At 46.1% G+C, this 19,692-nt stretch overlaps 1 protein-coding gene across 1 annotated transcript in view; it reads left to right on the forward strand.

The window, feature by feature from the left end:
- The window catches only part of FAM120C (family with sequence similarity 120 member C), a 35,120-nt gene that overhangs the window by 3,907 nt on the left and 11,521 nt on the right, over positions 1–19,692 (forward strand). Inside the window, exons 2-15 of the mRNA XM_081175685.1 lie at positions 3,718–3,964; positions 5,960–6,042; positions 7,768–7,896; positions 8,258–8,360; positions 9,464–9,549; positions 10,574–10,890; positions 11,175–11,460; positions 11,589–11,760; positions 12,135–12,384; positions 12,786–12,900; positions 16,923–17,132; positions 17,872–18,073; positions 18,525–18,663; positions 19,134–19,191. Coding sequence (XP_081031811.1) covers positions 3,718–3,964; positions 5,960–6,042; positions 7,768–7,896; positions 8,258–8,360; positions 9,464–9,549; positions 10,574–10,890; positions 11,175–11,460; positions 11,589–11,760; positions 12,135–12,384; positions 12,786–12,900; positions 16,923–17,132; positions 17,872–18,073; positions 18,525–18,663; positions 19,134–19,191 — 2,397 coding nt within the window. The remainder of the gene's footprint in view (positions 1–3,717; positions 3,965–5,959; positions 6,043–7,767; positions 7,897–8,257; positions 8,361–9,463; positions 9,550–10,573; positions 10,891–11,174; positions 11,461–11,588; positions 11,761–12,134; positions 12,385–12,785; positions 12,901–16,922; positions 17,133–17,871; positions 18,074–18,524; positions 18,664–19,133; positions 19,192–19,692) is intronic.

The following is a 19,692-nucleotide window of genomic DNA, read 5'->3' on the forward strand; positions in this document are numbered from 1 at the left end:
TGTTTAGGGGTGGGAAACACTTGAACCCAACTAGGTTTTGGTATTAGTCTTGTACAGTTATCTCTGCAGTGGGCAGGATCCAAACAATTCCACATTAACTCCCATACATCCAAAGAATCTTTGAGCTTGGGCTTCTCAAAATGTTAGTTCCCATACCACAGTCCAGTTTTGAAAACTGAGGGAGATTTCAAAAGTAGATTATAATAATCCGGGTTGGTTGGCTGTTCCATTGTGTCAGGGTGGGGGGCAGAGAAAAGAGGAATGGAAACCCACTGGGTATGCCCAAGCCTGGGCTAGTATAGAAGCAGCTCTTTGGATGCTGACCTGTGTATTTCTGTATATTGTGGACTGGATGGATTGAAGGGAACCGAAGCCTCAAATCAGAGCAAAAGTTTTTAATAGTTTGCCGCTGAGCATTCCATTCCATTCTCCCTCTTCATTTTTGCTAAGAGGTCTTGGGTTTTGCGCTAAAGAAATCCCAGTCTCTCGCAGTTCAGAATCAGTGCTTCAAGTCCATTACGATTTGAAGCCTGTGTGTCTAAATTTTGCTCTGTTGCATGAAACCATTTTGTTTTCAATACTGTGTGTCATGGGAGAGCAGGGAGTGAGGCTCTTAAAATGGTTGGAAGCAGTAAGTGTGTGGATATAAAGCAAGAGAGACATGTGGAAGGATGGGGATTCATACACAGTGAAGTATGGCAACTTTCTGCTGGATTCTGTACTGAGATACCATGTCACTTGTAGGCATTTAGCATAAATAGCCCTTCATGCTTTTAAGGTTCTCTTCCTGTAAAAAAGAGAGAGAGGGAAGGAAAGATCTAGGAACTTGCTTCCCTCCCCCCCAAAGAAAAAACTAGGCCATGTTCTGTGCTGTCTATCATGATTGTGGCTTTAATCTCTTAAACTAAGATTTTAGTTACAAGAAATAACTTTTGTTGTTCATTTTTGGAATGTCATTTGGCTTTCAGTGAGTGTGTTACCTTTTCGAAGTGCAGTCTTTTCGAAGTGTGGATGGGTGGTCCTGAAACAGTGTTAGAACCTCAGGTATATCAGCTAATCACCAAATGGCACCTTAAACCGAGGTTATGGTTGCCACAATGCAATGTCTATGCATCTTTTTTAAAATGAAGTTTGTCATGATTATTTGCTTCATTTCTATACTGATCTATATTTTAAAGAAAAAAATATAGCAGTTTACAACACATTAAAACAGCAAATAAAAGAATCCAGAATAAAACAAATTCAAGCTTCAAGGAAAATATTTCAGATCCTTCTCTAAGGGACATTTGATTTCCCCCATATTTATTTACCTTCCTAATTTATACAGCTGCCCCATAGCAGAAATACTCTAGGAAGCCAGGGTGGTGTAGCGGTTAGAGTGTCAGACCAGGACTCAAATCTTGAAGCTCGCTGGGTGACCATGGGCCAGTCACAGCCTCTTAACCTACATTGTAGGGTCATTGTAGGAATTAACTGAGGAGGGGAGTGAACCATGGAGAAAAAGGTGGGGTATAAATGCAATAAATAAGCTCTTCTGCTTACCTGCTTAAGAAAGTTGGAGGGACAGCCAGATGGAGATGTCGGTCGCCAACCTGGCACTCAGAGATCTCCATGTGGTCACAATTGGACTTGCTCCACACCTGGCGCCTGGTGAAGTTCTAACACTGTCCTGAAATTATTGTGTCTTATTGTTGGCTTGTGTGGGGACAGATTGTGATGATGCTAGATGTTGGTAACCTACAGATAAAATGCATATCAGTATGTTGGTACTTGCTATTTTTCTGGTGATTGCTATGGCTCTTGGTGTTTCTCAGGGCAATGAACCTATAAGAAGCTCTTGGATGAAGTAAAACAATCAGCAGGAATACCAGCATTCTGTATTTACTGGGTGGGTGGGCATGGAATCATTCAATGCAGGAAACAGGAAAGGACACAAATAAAAATAACTGACAGATGTTTGAGAGGCGGCAGGAGAAACGAGACACACTTGGATTTCTGATCCAATGAAGTTAAATTTCCAAAATTGCAGGTGGGAGAAGGCAGCCAACTTTGCTGAATCAGCCTGATGTCTATGTAGTCTAGCAACCAGCCTAGTCTTTGGGAGCACACAGATGATGGCTTGCTCCTGGTATTCAGTAGGTTTTATGCCTCTGAACATCAAAGGTATTTATCATGGATGTGAGTATGGATGGTCATATTCTCCATGAATTTGACAAAAAATAGTTTATACAAGCTAATTGATCTAGTGAACCATCACCATGTCTTGTAGGAATGAATTCCATCATTTTATCCATTAACCCTCCCTAGCAAATACTTCTGCATCATCTTCAGGAGGCCCTTTTCATGTTTTTCAGGGACAGGATCTTTAAGCCTTAGGGGTTTGCAAAATGTTTTTCTGAAAGGGCTAAAGATTTCAGCTAAAGGACTAACGATCACCAAGGAAATGCTAGTGATCACCATTTATAGCAAGAGTAATGTCTTGCTTCCCATTAAATGTCAAAGAATTTATTTATTTTTGGGTTGGGGCAGAGGAACAAAGCCTTAAGATTACAGTGACAGGGCCCAGTCCCTTAAATGTTCAATAGTTGGATAATAGGGTGGTCAAAAAAACCCCAGGATCTGCCTTTATATTGTTTTTTAAAATCCTGATTTGAAAGATGAACAGCCTAGTTCTTGCTGCTTTGCCATTAATCACCTTTGGTTTTTAAGAGTTTCTGTCTTGCTTCCAGTTTGTTTTGCTTGGTTTCTTTCTCACACTAAAATAGCTTTCCAGCCTCTGTCCCCTCTTGAGAAATATGAAGTGAATCAAACCATTAACTGTATAGGTTACGGGTGCCAACCATTTTGGGCCTCTGGGCACATTTGGAGTGAGTGCTGTGGGTGCCATGCCCTCTGTTAACTTCTCTTCTCCACCCTCACACCACCAGGACTGAGCGACAGAAGAGCACACACTTCACTTTCCCAAGGGGTCTAGGTAAAAGTCAGATCTGGGAGTGTGAGTCCTGAGAAGCACATAGAGCTGAAAAGGGAAGTGACAAAGAACATCACTCTTCCAGCTTCCCCCTTCAGCCCTGTGTACTTTTCAAGTGAGAAACAGGTAACCATCCTCACCACCTCATGACCAAAGGGGGAAGGGAATAGAAAAACTCAGAAATTCATGGATGCCAGATGGCACCTGCAAGCAGCATAGTAGTGATCTCTGGTGTATATAATGTCTTTTTCTTGAGAAACAAGGAAGGAAGGCAGGCTGCTGACCCACTTGATATGAGATAAAACCTGTAGTGTGGGATATCTCTTGAAAATTGTCAACACCTAAATCTAGTGTACATGTAATATTTTACAACCTCCTAATCATGATTAAGAGATAGGAACCGCCTTCCTCCCCACTCCCTTTCCCCTTCTAATTCTCCTCCTTATTCTTTAGTGCTATATTTGCCCTGAATTTATCACAGACCACGGTTAACTTTAACTAGAGTTTGCAAAACAGCATGAAACTGAAACACATGATGTCTAGACACCTTGTTCTGATGACATTTTTGATATTCACATGCCATACCTTTCAGCTTCCAAAGGGAAGTGAGCCGCTTTCCTGCATATATAAGCAGATGGAGGAATTGCCCTGAAGTGAATTCTGTACTGGGGGGGCTTAACAGAAAGCACGAAAGAGCTTTGCTGCAGTGTGCCTTTTTACTCAGCCTCGTCCCTTCTTTTCTGCAGGTGTTCCAGAGCCTGGAGGATCATCACCAGGAAGTGGTATCCTTCTTTCGGGAGAATGGTTTCCATGGGCTCATTGCCCATGACTCCGAGTATGCCCTCTGCAACATACCCTCCTATTATAGCTCCCATGCCCTCAAACTGAGCTGGAATGGCAAGAACCTCACCACCAACCAGTTCCTGATGCAAGAAGTGGCCAAGCAGCTGGGCCTCAAGCTAAGCAGCTTTCCCATCTTCGCTGCCTTGCTCGGTATGTTGAAACTGGATGGGCTGAGTGGTGAAGTGAAGGTTTCAGAGGATTGGGTCCAATTCCCTGCTTGGGCAAAAAGCTCACTAGGCAGCCATGAGCAAGATGCTCTCCCTTGGCCTAACTCACCTCCCACAGTTGTTGTGAAGGCTGTAAAAAGAGCGAAACATTAAATCAGCAGGAGTAGGCAGTGGCACAGTTCAGCAGCATATATTTCAGTGCCTTGACTTTAAAATGAGGGGTACAAGTACTCAAAAAATTGTGTTAGTGAATTGTTTCACACACAGTCTTTTCTCTGCCTAACTATAGCATTCCCAGGGTGTCCCAAGATCTGGCTTAATTTTACACATGGAATGTCTGGTATCTCTCAAGCTAATGAGAGACCCCGGAAGGGCTGTCAGATCACAGGTGCTTTCAAACTCCCAACTTCCTCAACTTCCCCCCAACTTCAGTGTTTGGTGCTACTCAAGCTGGGAGTCTCTGATCTGGGGGAAAGAAAAAGAGAGTTAGGATGTGTCCAGATATTGGCGAAGGGCTGCTGTGTATTTATTTATCTAATTATTATATTTATATCTCACCTTTCCTCCAAGGAGCTCAAGGTGGGACACATGGTTCTTCACCGCCACCCTTAATTATCTTCACCACAACCCTGTGAGGTAGGTTAGGCTAAGAGACTGATTGGCCCAAGGTCACCATTCATGGCTGAGTGGGGTCCTAGTGCAACAGGCTAAATCACTACACTGCACTAGCATTGGCAGGAACTAGAAAGAATCCGGAAGGTTGTCTGAACATGTGAAGCTGCCTTCTGCTATATCTGATCCGTGCAGAGTTAGATCATCCTGCCTAGTATTGTCTGCTCTGACTGGCAGCAGCTCTCCTGGATAAGATATTTTTAACTGGGATGGCATTACCTCTGGGCTACAGCCCCATGCCAATGTGTGTCTTTTCAATATGAGAAAGAAGAAGAACGTGCAGTGAAGATGAGAGAGAACTTAAATTCTGTTCAGGACATGAGTGCTTAATATTTCTTCAGGGAAAAGGCTTTGAGTGAGGATGGGAGCATCTGGAAAGTGGTTCTGTAAGTGATCCACCATACTTATGACCTCAGGAAGCTTTACGAGATGCCTTGGTCAAGGCCATAAGAACAGTCCCTATGAGTCCAGCTGAACACTATACTGGCAGAAGTCTAGAACGTGGATGGAAGCCAAATATGCTTGCAGTTTCTGGGTCATTGCTGGCATAAGAAGCTTCCACAGAGAGAAATTGAATGTGGACAGAGAATTCAAGTTGCTCCTCTCAGAATGAGGTATTGATAACTCCAGACATGCTCTCCTTAAGAACTTAGAATCATAGAATCATAGAGTTGGAAGAGACCACAAGGGCCATCGAGTCCAACCCCCTGCCAAGCAGGAACTTCCGCCACCTTGGTTGGGCTTGGATTCAATTTGTGCTTTGTTTCAGCTGGAGGAACGTGCAAATTAAGTAGCTCCATGCAAATGTTTATAACTTCTGTACTAGAATGTGGATATGTGTGTGTTGTGTGCAGGAGAGTCTTTAGCATCATGCTATACTTAATGTATGGGACACGGGTGGCACTGTGATTTAAACCACAGTGCCGCTTGGGCTTGCCGATTGGAAGGTTGGCGGTTTGAGGCTCTGCAACAGGGTGAGCTCCTGTTGTTCGGTCCCAGCTCCTGCCAACCCAGCAGTTCGAAAGCACGTCAAAGTGCAAGTGCGGGAAGGTAAATGGCGTTTCCGTGCAACCCCAGAGTTCTTCGCGACTGGACTTAAATGTCAGGGGCCCCTTTACTTTTACCTTTATACTTAATGTGCTTAAACCTTAACACTAGCAGGTTCAATCCAGTGAGACCTGTTTCTGCATACCTGTGTTTTACCTATTGGAAAGGCAGAGAAATCAATTGGATGGGGTGGGGGAGAGGGTTTGAATCCTCTTGTTTGTTGGCAACTGTTCAGTTGTTATTCCCTTTTTGCTCCCAGGGAACCACATCCTTCCAGATGAAGATTTGGCTGCCTTCCATTGGAGCCTTCTTGGACCAGACCACCCACTAGCTTCACTCAAGGTAGTGCCAGCATCCCCTTGTCCTGTCTTGAGGGCAGCAGGGTAGGAAACCCTGGACTGAAAGGGCTGCAAAGGGATTGCCCTTTGGGGAATGAACTGGTGCAGTGGTGTCTTAAGGAAAAAAGACTGTGAGGTGGATTGGAACTAGCACTCCAAAACCTTTTTTCCACATCTCTTGGGAGACATGATTGTTTCTGAAGAGCGGCAGGAGAGGCAGTGCTTTCAAAACCAGTTCTGGGGAAGGGTGGCTCTGATGTTTAGAGTGGTGGTGCTGAGGATAGCTCTACTTGAACTCCGTACGACATTTGTCCTTCAGACAAGTGGGAGAAATGCAGTTTGGACCAAGGCTAATAAAAACTAAGATTTCTGTCCCTAGCTCTGGAAGAGGAGTGGAGCATGTGGGGGCTGGTAGTTCTCCAGATGTTGGACTCCAACTCCCATCAGCCCCAACATGGCCAATGGTCAGGCATGATGGAATTTGTAGTTCAGTAACTTTTGTATAGAGATAGAATGGGGTTAGGCTAGGTCTAGAAAAAAAGAGTCACAGCATGACTCTTGGGGGGTCAGGGTGCATTTTCCCAGCATTTTTTTGTTTTTGTTTGTGTAGTTTTTTGTTTTTAAACTACTGCCACAGCTTCATATAGCTGGAGGACTTTTGATGGATCTAGCCACACAACAAGAAGAGGAAATTCATGATGAACCTCTGGCATGGGTTACTCTCCTGTTCTCTGCCAGTGTCACGCTCCATGCTGGCTGCTGTAAAGGAGCTAAGATCAGTACATGCTTTATGCCCTAGGCAGTCATATTTGCCATTAGAAAACAGTTACAATAATGCCATACAAAACCTACATTGGAATTAGAACATTTTAAATCGATACAACAGCCAAGATAAAACAAAGTACATTAGTGATGCTTGCTCAAAGGACTAGCTAAACAGAAAGGTCTTGGGAGGTGAAAGGGGATAAGGAGGGTACCATTCCTGAGAAGGCCATGCTTCTTAAGGTGATGGGAGCGCACCCAGAGAAGGGTCTCCCCTGATGGTTTGAGAAAATGAATACCTCCCAAGTAACTTGGCAAACACAAAAATGTATGAAGAGGAGATAATATGACTTCAGGCATGCAGTGGGTGTATGGCAGGGAGCTGTAGCCAATTTGCAGCTTTCCTGGTATATGCTCACTTCATATCCCTTCGTGTTTAGAGATTCCAGCACTCTTGCTTCATATTTCTTTAGTATAGCAAATGCCAAACAATATGTTGTATCCCCAGCAGACATGATTGTTATGTGAATCTGCCCTTAAACTCTGGTGTCAAAGTCAGTGATGTGCAGAGGATCCTGCTTTGGGATAAGGCAGTTGAACCAGGTGAGCTTCTGTCACTAGCAAGAGCTGCATAATAGGGTGGAGCCATTTCAGGATCTCGGAGCACCATGCTTCTGCGCTAGGGATCAGCAGCTGGGAGGCCCCAGGGCCAAATTTGGTCCCTGAAAGGTACAAGCCATGTATCTTCCTACGGCACCCCATTGCAAGTCCAGAGAAGAAAGAGACATGTAGAAAGGGTCTGCGGCAGTAGGGCTTCCTGTTCACCCACCTGGTGGGTGTGGGGACTGTCCCCAAAATAGCCCTCTGGTAGAAGTTGTTGCTTACCAGGCCTGTAGAGCACAGAGATGTTGCCTTGCTGCTGTTTGCCTTTGCCAGGGATTTTAAGTGCTTTGTGTGCTGGTTCTAGGTGCGCGCCCATCAGCTGGTCCTGCCACCCTGTGATGTAGTCATCAAGGCTGTGTCCGAGTATGTCAGCGCCATCAAAAATCCCTCCAACTTGGATGTGATAGGGAGAGATGTCTTCAAGCACTCCCAGGTGAGACAGAGCCTGTGGTGCAGGGCTAAATTTCCACCTATCCTCGCGGCTGCTGTGAAAGTTGCAGGCAGTGGAGAGGTTTGGGATAAAGGGATTCACAGAAGGAAAAGAGGCTTATTTATGGGGACTGCTAAAATGAGGGTTAGATCCTGGGTTCCCATTTCAGTGCTTCCACATCCACAGCAGCTGGTTGGTTCATAGTGGCCTGTGCCTCCAACCCCATAGCAATAGCAGATCGCATAACATTATAGCCCTCTGTGCTGGTCGGTAGGATTTTCACACCGAATGCCATTGCGACTTGCAATTGGCCGCACTCCTGTCCCCGCCCCTGTCACTTTCTTTTCCTCTGGTTCCTCCCCAGTCCAGGACCGAAGATAAAATTGAGCGTTTCAAGAAGGCTGTAGAATACTATTCCGTGGCCACGAAGGCACCGCCTACCCCAGTGGGCCAGTCCCCGTATGTTCGTGAGTATCCAGGCGGCGCTGGTCAACCTCACCTCTCTCTCAGCCGTGTTTTCTCCCGCTGTCCAAGAAGGTGAGGCCCTGCCTGATACCCTATGGCGCCCTCCGCTGGGAGAGATCAAGTCTGCACTTTTCTCTAGAGTTGCCACCTCCTGGCCCAAAGAGGGCTTGGGTGCCTTTCATTAGCCACGTGGCTGGAAGAAGTTTGGATTGGCTTTCCCAGTGGCCATGCATTACAGGGAGCCAGAAACTCCACCTTTTGAACTTCTCTGTGTCACGGTCTGCTAAAGGCACTGGAGCACCTTTCCAGGCCAGGTGCTGGTAATCTCATTGAGCCATTCACACATTCTGCCCTCCTACAAAACTACTATTAACAGCCGTTCCTCATTGTCCACAGTTGTGTGTTAAAGTTACATAGCAAGAGTGCATTCTCAGGATCTCTTAACGAGGCATAGCTAATCTGGGTTAAGTGCCTCTGAATATGCATACTTGTTTAAGGATATAGGTGCCTTGATGGACTTTAAATTCCCCTAGTCAGCATCTTTTGCAAGAATCTCAATAATCAGAGGAAATATGGAATCTGTTGAAAATTGAACAATGGTTTGCCAGTGAACTGCAGTCTACTATTTACCTTTTGCTGGACAAGAGAACTGGTATATCAATCAGCACCCCCTCCTTTCTTTTTTTGGTCTGGAGTGACTTTTCAGACAAAATTCCTCCAGGATTTCTGGACCAAAGTATGTGTCCTCATTCTGTATTGAACACCACCCTCTTAGGAGATTTACGCAAATCTTTGAGAGCTACTTTCCTAAACCATGCTGCCATGTGCAGGGGTTCCAGCATGGCAGAGTACCATAAGGTTGGCCAAAGGTACAAAGTCAGAGTCACCAGCTTGGGAAAGACATAAATGACTTTCCTTCATAACACAAAAATATGACTCCCCCTGCTCACACCTGCTTTTTGAAATGTTCATCAACCACATCCTAGTTTAACCAACTTGTACATTAGCAGGTATCCACACTCAGTCTTTTTAATGGTCCTGGCAGGGGTGTGCTGGGAAAATGGAGATTCCTGTATTTTAACAAGGTGACAATTCTGTGTTTCAGTTCCAGCTTTTGGGCCCAACCACTTTGGAGGGGCAGCACCTATGAACCGCAATCCAATGGTACCGCTCCCTTCTGGGAAGGCTGTGGTAAGTCCCCAGACTTGCTTTAGGCAGATGTTCAGCTTTTCTTGACAATTTTGTTCATTACTGTGTTCAAGATAGACAGGTCAGTGGCTGTGCCTCCTTATTGCTCATTGGGTTATTGAGGGGAGACTGTTGCTTGTTGCAAGCCCAGCCTACAACAAGCTTATTTGTATTTCAGTGGAGGGTGAGGTAGTAGAATTCTGGATTGTGCTACTTCAGGGAGCAAGGGCTATTCGTGTGTCATTTTAAAAAAATGCTCTCTTATGCAAAAAGCCACATACGTATAACAGACTAGCACATAAAGAAGAGGCTTGTTATAAACATATTCCTCTAGTTCACAGCATTCAAAAACATGACACCCTCTCCCTCCTGCACTCAGACTGAAGTAGTACAGTCTGGAATTTTACCACAGTCTGTCTCATTCTTCATAAAGTATAAATCTGCTGACCAAGGCCAAATTCTGTGTTTGCAAAGGGTAGGTCTGCACCTGCAATTCATTCATATGCAGGTGCTCTTGCGAGCATTTGGTCCCGTTTCAAGGAGAGCTATAAAACTGTACCATGAGAATGATCCCCTCTTGTTACCACTGCCTCCTTTAAAATCTGTTGCATTGCATCTTCTGCCAAGCCAGGGCTGTGCACATTCCATGAGTCTGTGATACCATATGGAGTGTGGCATCTGACGCATGTTATCATCATAGGCATCTCAGCCTTTAAAAAAATAAAACTCTTGTTTCTAACGCTGCCGCTTACGTGCCCCGTCGACTGTGAGCTCTTTGCTTGAGCTAAAGATGTAGACAGTACATGATCCATCTATTTCTGACTGCCAGCCACTGTCCAGGGTTTCATGCAGAGGTCTCTCTCATCACTTGTTCTTTGAGCCCATTTTTTACTGCAGATGCTGGGGATTAGAGACCTGCCTGCAGAGCATGTTCTCTGCTGCTAAGCTGTGGCCCTTCTCCAGGTTTGCTCAGGTAGCTCCAATGACAATCTGTCAACCCTTTTCCCCCCTTTGCTTCCATCTCCAGTTTGCACCTCAGATGGGGCCAAAGATGCAGTACCATCCGCCTTCCACTCATGGCGGTGTTGCCGCCTCCTCATCTTTCCTTCCCGGCCCTGGCTCCAGTTTTCTCTTCTCTCCACATGGCCTGGTGGATGCAGCCCCTTTCCACGAGGACCCTGCTCTGAAGGGCGGACACTTCAACAACTGGCCTGTTTCATATGACAACTGCCCCGCCAAGTTCCCCAACCACCACCTGAGTTCCAAGCCCTCCCCATCATCTGGGCCTGGGTCTTCGCCCTCCTCCTCCTCCGATGGAGAAGAGCACAACGGAACCAGCTCCAAGTGAGTGGGGACGCAGTGGCATTCTGAGATCTGCAGGACAGACGGGGGTGACAGCTATGGATGTATGGAAGAGGGTGGTTGGAGGGGCCCATGAGTGCTGTTCATGTGTCTGGGAAAGTGCGTAGCATTGAGCAGGGATGGTGGAACCAGGAGGATTCCTCAGTTCTGATCTTATGGTGTGGTGGGGTGGGGGAAGAAGCTGGATAGAAGGGCCAGGTCCTGGCTTTGCTGCTTGCCACGGGGTGTGGGACTGCTAGCGTATCCCTTTCCTCTCACTGCTGCAGCCACGTCTCTGAATCCGGACCTCGCAAGTCTGGCTGGGAGGATCCTGGGGCTGAGAAGAGGATGACTCAGGGCTGGGGGCAGCCACCTGGGGGCACTGGCAACTCAGAGAGGAACCTGAGTGGGCCTGAGGCTCACATTCCTTCGCTGCTCTCCATGGCGACTCGCAACCACATGGACATCACCACCCCGCCCCTGCCCACTGTTGCCCCCGAGGTGCTTCGGGTGGCTGAGCACCGGCACCGGCGAGGGCTTATGTACCCATTCATCTACCATGTCCTAACAAAGGTGAGCTGGGGGTTGGCAGTGGACCTTTTAAGTTACTTTAACTGGCTCTCTGTGGGGTGGCTTGGAGGGCAGCACAGGGGCTGAGAGCCAGCAGTCCTGGACCCTCAGTTTCCAACCCTCCATTCCAGGGTGAAATCAAGATCCCAGTGTGCATTGAAGATGAGTGCAACACCGAGCTGCCGCCAGCAGCTGTCCTTTTCCGGGCTGCGCGGCAGCATGTCTATGGCGTCCTCTTCAGTGTGGCTGAGACCCAGAGGCGGATGGAACGGCTGGCTGTGCGCAAGCGTATCCCTGTGAAAAGTAGGTGATCCCTTCTTCAGCCTGCGGTTTCTTTGCTGTTCCAGTGTTGTGTTCGTAAAAGTGGAAGGTGGGCCTCCCAGAGGTATCCGGGGCACTTTTTGGAATATGGAGATTCATTGGCAGCAAGGGCCTTTTTTTTATCGGCCATTGTGTTGAACTGCGGGACTTGTGGTACATGTCTGCTGAATAGGTTCAGTCGCCAATTGATAGGCAGCATCCTGGTTTCATATATCTGTCCTCCAGGTGGGCTAGGTCCAAATGGTGTTTCTCCTGGTCATGGGAGCTTGGGGAAGTGCCTTCTGTGTCTCCTTACAGGAACAGTGTGCAAGTGTTTTATCCTCGCAGTCAGATGGGCCCTGTTCTTTCCTACATAGCTCCTCCTGTTATCGTCAAGGAATGGTCGGCGTACAAGGGGAAATCCCCACAGACTCCAGAATTGGTATCGGCCCTTGCTTTTCGAGAGTGGACGTGTCCCAACCTCAAGAAGCTGTGGCTGGGCAAAGCAGTGGAGGACAAGAACCGACGCATGAGAGCCTTTTTGGCCTGTATGAAATCTGACACCCCTGGCATGCTCAATCCCGCCAATGTCCCCACACATCTGCTGCTTATGTGCTGTGTGCTACGGTGAGTGGGGCAGGTCTGGGCACGATGGGTGGGAATGCTCAGGAAAGAGGGCTCCTGAGACAGGATGGGTGGAATGGCACAGCAGGATTTGGAAGAATTGTGGCTCTGTGTACGGGCGGGTGGAGCGCCAGTTATATCGTCTCCTGACTTGAGGCTCAAAACTTACTCTAGTAACTGAAAGTTCCTTCTATTTACCCATTTTGAGTTTCCAAGAAAATACAAGATGTCTGTCTAGCTAGCTATTAATGTTGAGTTCCTGTTAAAATGCTTGTAACCTCTTGCAGCATTAAAGTTAAATAGAAAAAGAAGCTGGGAAGTGTCCCTTTGGTTTCCTTTCCTCCCCAGTACGTGGTGGAGTAACTCTTTTGATTTATAAATTCTGTCATTTATTTTTTTTAAAGATACATGATACAATGGCCTGGGGGTCGGATCCTGCATAGACACGAGTTGGACGCCTTCCTGGCCCAGGCTGTGTCTGCTCAGCTGTATGAGCCAGATCAGCTTCAAGAACTGAAGGTAAGGTTGAGCTTGGATTTGATCTTTGCAATCTTTATACCCTTAGGGCAGGAGTGGGGAATCTAGGATAAGGTTACCAGACATCCCTGTTTCCCGGGGACAGTCCCCGGATTTACAATTCAGTCCCCATACAAAACCCATTGAAGTTGAAAAGTGTCCCTGGATTCATTGAATAAAATCTGGTAACCTTAATCTAGGAACCATCTCAGATGTTACTGGACTACAGTTCCCACAATCCCTGACTATTGGCTGTGGCTACTGGCACTGATGAGAGTTGGAGTCCAACTGCATTTGGAGGGCATTGATTCCCCATCTCTGTTGCAGGGAATCGGAAAGGCAGCTCAGTGGATTAGAGCTCGTGGGCTAAGGAAGGGGAAACTTTCTTGTCCATGAGAGGCAAAACCTTCCTGCAAATCATGCATTTTTTGAGATGCACTCCCCTTGTCCATGCTTCCTTGCTGCCTTTCACTCACTCACCCATCCCACCCCATCCCATCTCCTCTCATACTGCTGTTGTTCCTGCTAACCCAAAACTTCTAAATTTGCAAAACCTGAAATTTCAGACTCCTGTCCTGTCTCAGATGGCAGATGATACAATGGGTGGGATTCAGTATTGTGCTAGGACAAAACATTCTGTCTGTGCAAGTATTGCAGCCCTTCTCCCTCCCGCTTACCTCCGTGCAAGGTGTTTTGGATGTTCTCTTGACACCCCCCTCCCAAGTTAGTTTTGGGACTCATGCAGGGGGATGGGGGGTGGAAAGCCCCATTGTGCAAGTGGAAGTCCTTGCACAGGGCTTCTGCTGACAAGGCTTGTTGGGCTGGAATTTGCCTATGTTTGGGTTGTTCTGCTTCAGACTGCGGGTGAGAGATCATATATTCCTTGTACATAGAAAATGAGCATGCAGGCTTGTTGGTGGTGGTTGAGGGAGGGTTCTAGTATAATATCTTGGCTTTCTTACTGGTATTCTAGTTTTCTGTGTACAGTGAATCTTTTTCTGTGAATGAACATTCCATCATGAGAGCCCCGGTTACAGATGGGTTTACTACCACTTCCTGTTGCTTATGACAACAAGACCTAAAACTTGTGATGTACATAAAGTCATCCTGCGTATATTACATTGGATTGAGTAGACTTTTAAGCAGAGGAATTTGATGTAGAGCAGTAGTGAAAGAAATCCGTGGCATAGTGTTTAGAGGTGTAACAGGAGGGCCACTGCGATCTTTAAAAGTTGTCTGAGGCAGGGACTTCTGGTTGGAACTATGGCAAATTGAGATAACGTCTGCTAGCGCTCCACTAGCAGAGATGAGAGGTGGTCAGGGGGTAAATCTGGCTACCTAACTCCCCTTCGGACTAAGGGAGGTCGAAGAGCACAGCCTCAGATATTCTGAAGAAGACATTCATTGTCGTACTGAGGGAAAGATAAATCTCTGTGGAGGTGAAATGTGTCTACAGCGATGCGAATATATTTGCTCGAGCTCTGCATAATCACTCTTAAACTAGAGCTTAAAGTTTGCACCCTCCTTATCTTAATTATTATTAGTAGGACTGGAAAGTAAGGAATATAAATTGGATTCTCTATTTGTCAATTAATAACACACAGAGGGAAAAGACTGCGGACAGTTAAAAGCAATAACAGATAACAGGCGGAAAGCCTTTTCAAGAAGATCTAAATAATTTACTGCCTGGAAATATTGGAGCTCAAAATTGCTTATAATTTATTTTTTACCTCTTTTGTAAATCCTTGTTTCCCTGTGCTGAGTTGATGGAAAATGAAAGTGGGAATTGCTGTCTGCGTCACACAACACAGGGAAGCGAAGACAGCGTAATATATCATGCTGACACTAAAGACATCACTGATCCTTAAACTCATGCAAAGGCACAGCTAATAGACTTAAGAAACAGATTACAGGAGATGGTTAAGGAGATTGGGATACAGATAAGACGAATGGGAGGTGCAGGATCTGCAGTCGGCGAACAGAGGGACCATTTTTGTCTAAATGTGAAAAAAATACCAGATGGAGCTGAGGAGACAGATTTATGGCTGCCAGAAAGGTGGGAGCTGATGACGAAATCTGCTGTGAAGTTGGAAATTTACTGACCACAAAAACAGCTGATGACAGTTCAAAGCATAGTTTTTTATACTGAATGTGCTTTCAAAGCTGTGTCTGATGAGATGTGGAATAGCAAATACGCAAACAGAAAAAGAGATTGGGGGGGGGAAAGAAAAGAATTGAAAATGATTTAATGAAGATTTAACAGGCAAACAAAGATGAATTACTACATTACTGAGAAAGGTTGGAACCCCTGAGGAGAAACTCACCACGAGGAACTGGGGGAAAATATACATATTGGACACTTGATGATAACAATGCATAAATGAAGAGCTACATTAGATTTCCTGAGTGAGAAAAGATGTCTGGGAAGAAAATTTGATATCTAGCAGATCCCATCTAGCAGAATGGGAAAAACTGGATATTTCTGGAGTGTAAACGCTAAATATTTTGAGTAATCGAAAATACAAATAATTGGCAGATAGAGAAGCGGAAGCCTCCCCCCCCTTTCATCTCTCCCCCCTCTCCTTTACTCTGTTTTCTTTATGATTCTTTTTGATAGTTGATTTTTCTTTTGATTTCTTAAATGAAGATACATACAGAGAGGTGATAGGAGAGGGTCTTTCCCAGGGTGTGAGGCTGAGGAAGAGGTAAGCTGAGAAGACTTCTTTATATGGGGACTGAAGTTTATGAGTGAGGGCTATATACATATAATTTGGTGTTTTATTATTATTACTACTATTATTGGTGTTAATGTTTCCTATCTGTTCTTTTTCTCTCTCTTTTCTTCTTCTTCCCTCTCTCCTCTATTTCTTGTCTTTTTGATTCCATTCGCCTTAGATACTATTTTATTGTATTGTGAAAACTTTAATAAAAATCTTTGGAGAAATAAAAGTTGCCTGAAGCAGTAGAGCCAGCCCCTTTTTGTTAAAGAAAGAGGTGCTGGGGCTCAGGTCTCCTTGAGAGCCAGAAACCACGCCCTCTGGAAGAGAGCCCTGCTTCTTAATATATTCAATATGGAGGGAGGGGACAGGTTAAAGGTACTCCCTGGGAAGGAAGGACACGTCATAAATACCTGGAGGCATTTGCATCTATTGTTATTTTTTGTTCCTTTAAAAACGGGGCATGGTCCAACAAGGGATAGGTAGAAAAGTGGTAAACGTGGCTAAGAGAAGAGAGGGTGGGAGTATGATACCCACATGAGCCGTGACTCCAGAGCGCATTGCCCAGTGTAGAGCCACTAAAAGTTTGGCGCACAGAGAACATCTGGCAGAGAGAGGTCTGCCCTGATGAGAGATGGGAAGATTTGGTGGAACAGGCCTGAGCCCTGACATATTTTGGTTTGGGCTGTTTGCGCCCGGTTCCTGCTTCTGGCCCATTATGTAGTAGATTAATCTCTCCAGGGTTGGTGAGAGCAGAGGCCTCAAAAGACACTTTTGACCATGTCCTGGGGGCTGGATCTGGCCCAATCGCCTTTTAAATCCGGCCCGCGGATAGGAATCAGCGTGTTTTTACAGGAGTAGAATGTGTGCTTTTATTTAAAATGAATATCTGAGTTATTTGTGGGGCATAGGAATTCGTTCATTCCCCCCCAAAAAAAAAAAAAATAGTCCGGCCCCGCACAAGGTCTGAGGGACAGTGGACCGGCCCCCTGCTGAAAAAGTTTTGCTGACCCCTCCTTTTGATGGATCTGCTCTCCTCTTTTTAACCCTGTGATGTTCATACGAGTAGGTCTGGCTTGGTTGACTTTGGAGGTCAAAAATGAAAGCCCTGTGCTGTGTCTCAGGCTTCCATCTGATACTTCTCATCACCATCATTATCATTTTCCTGTGCTAAGCCTCATTGTTGCTCTCTCCTGCATTACAAATGCAGCCTTGTGGGTAACTCACTCAGTAACTCAGGTCTCCGTGACAAAGTGGGGGACTAAAATGAGCTCCTTGGTGGCTGAAGGTATGTTGCTTCCATTGCAGATTGAGAAGCTGGATCCCCGGGGAGTTCAGCTGGCTGCTCTATTTATGAGTGGAGTGGACACAGCCCTTTTCGCCAATGATGCATGCGGGCAGCCCGTCCCTTGGGAACATTGCTGCCCATGGATCTACTTTGACGGGAAGCTTTTCCAGAGCAAGCTAATCAAAGCCACGTGGGAAAAGGCACCCCTGATAGACCTGTGTGATGGGCAGGTAAGGGTAGCACTCCTAGAAGGAAGTGGCTGCTGAGCAGTTGATCCTGCTGCGGACGTCCTGAGTTGTTGCTGCTTAGTCCTTGATTCAGAGCCACTTCTAGTTGTTCCTGTGCATTCTACACATGCTCACCTCCTAGTTGTAGGTGAAACTAAGAGTGTTGTCTGCCTGCTGCTGTCTAATGCCTTTAGTTACTCTTTCCTCTCCACTGCATCACCCACCCACCAGCAGTATTCAACAGCTGAATGTGCTTTTTTGTGTATTGTTAAGCTGCAGGCACAAAGCTAATGAGAAACTACCAATCTGCCTGGCCTGCTGCCATGACCAAGCCTCTGAGCAAAGTGGTATCTGGCTTCAATCTATTATCTGGAGAACGTACTTAATTACTTCATACTGAACAGAATACACCACAAGGCTCTCAGTCTCGTTAGGCATTTTTATATCCTACTGATTACAGTGGGGGAGTCAAAGTGCTTAACTTTGACATGGGATCACATTCTCCATCGCCTGTTCAGATAATTGTCAATGCATCACATAATATGTGCCCTTGGCACCCTTCTTCCCCAGATCATACCCAGGGCAAACTGCCCTAACTGGCCCTCCCTAGTTACACTCCGTGACCTTGATATTGTTTTACTGGAGGGATACGGCGGCGAGAAGTGCCTGGCACTTTTATAATACCATCAAACTCTGGTTCAGTTATTTTTTTGTCTCCCTCCTACTCCTCCTTGATCCACAGAATGAACAGGTGTCCAAGGTAGAGAAGATGAGGCAGAGCATCCTGGAAGGCATCAACTTCAACCGCCAGGCTCCGCCTCCCTTGCTCCCACCTCCACCCTTTGTATCTTCCATGGCCCCATCCTTTTACCCTATGCCTCTCTACCCTCGCGCCATTGGTTCTGTTCAGCCTTCAGCCCCTGGGAGGACCAGAGGCTTCACAGGTAAGTCGCTGTGCTTCCATTTGCCTCTGTTACGTGTTTGCTTCATATGATATATATCCTGCTTCTCTCTAGCAAATAGGGAGCCAACCACTGGGAGTTCCATCATATCCTATTTGCCCTGGCAGGAAGCTCTTGATCTAATTTGCACAAACCTCCTCCTGCAGGCTCCCCCCTCCCACTTTTTAATGTTCAGGGTAGGGGTGGGTTTCTTTTCTTTTTAGGCAAGCTGTTCCCCACCTGCAGTCTAAAGTAGTACAGCCCCAGAAACAGTTTTGCTTCCTCGCCTGCCCTCCGTCTGTGCAGTGATCTCTGTTGAGTTTGCAGCAGGGCCATTTCTTTCCTACTCTCGTGCTTTGACCTTGAGACCCTCAGCTGTGGGTGCAGGTGATTCAATTAGGGTGCAAACCAGCCTACTCTACTTAGTTGCTTACTGATTCTTCCCTTTTCCTAGGTCTTCACCCTATCCCGCCACAAGGAGGCAAATTGGAGATTGCTGGCATGGTGGTGGGCCAGTGGGCTGGAAGCAAGCCGTCCCGTGGGCAGGGTTCCTTCGGCATGCAAGTGGTATCCGTTGGAGGCCCAGGGAAAGGGTAGGTGCCACTAGACAAGTCGCCTTGGCTTGGCTTCGTATAGCCTTGGTTGTCAAGAAAGGGTGTTGTTTCCCTTTGTCCCCTGCAGTTTTTTGAGATTTGGGGTTCCTAGTGAGGAGTGGGGAGCCTGTCCCCTGGATTCTGCACCTTTCTGTGGAAAGGGAAGCGAGTCTCAACAGTTTGGGAAAAGAACGAGAAGACCAGTAAATCGGGATTGAGTGGGGAGAATCCAGAGAAAGTTGAAAGATCTTAAAATCAATTAAAGATTAAATCTGAATGAAACTGCCTTTTTAACGAATTAATTGTTTCATCAATTAGATTTTAACAGATACCTTTTGCGATAAAAGGATATATAACCAAATTGAGATTTAGGATACTAAGCTAACCAATTTAATAACTTACTACTTTGGATGGAGAACATTATAAAATGACTCATTTCCATTCGTAAAAACCTTTCTTTCCTGTTGCAGCCGCGGTCGTGATAACTCTGGAAAAAACCCCAAAGGAAACAAGAAAGTGAGCAAGCAAGTATGTGTCCCTGCCTCCCCTGTTGTTCCCTGTGCAGTGTCCAAACCCTTTTTTATGTCACTGGTGGATCCTCTTTTCCCTGCTCTTCTAAAAGTATCTGCCGACTTGCTGCAATGGCCCACACTCTGGGTACTCTTCATGTCAGCCGCTATGAGGCACACTTTGGAAGAAATCAAAATGGATGCTGCTAAATAGAGCTCTTGGAGGTCTATCTCCACCTTGGGAGAACCAAGAATCCTCCTTTCTTTGGCCTGCTTATTTTCAGCTCCTTTTCCTTCTAGGGGTGGCTGAGTTTTCCATCCATAAAATGAGGGAGATGTTTTAGCCCATCGCCAGCAAAAGAAGCCTTTCAGTATAAAGATTAGCAGGTTGCAATTCACCTGTCTATTGAATGGTTCCTAGGTGGAAAAGAGCTACCTGGGTATGAGAAATAAGAGAACTGTTTCTCTCCTTGGACTTCACGTCTTGCACCTTTTGGGGGGGGGTGACATTAATTTATTA

Source organism: Podarcis bocagei (genome assembly GCF_964188305.1).
Source record: "Podarcis bocagei genome assembly, chromosome: 17".
NCBI lineage: Eukaryota > Metazoa > Chordata > Lepidosauria > Squamata > Lacertidae > Podarcis > Podarcis bocagei.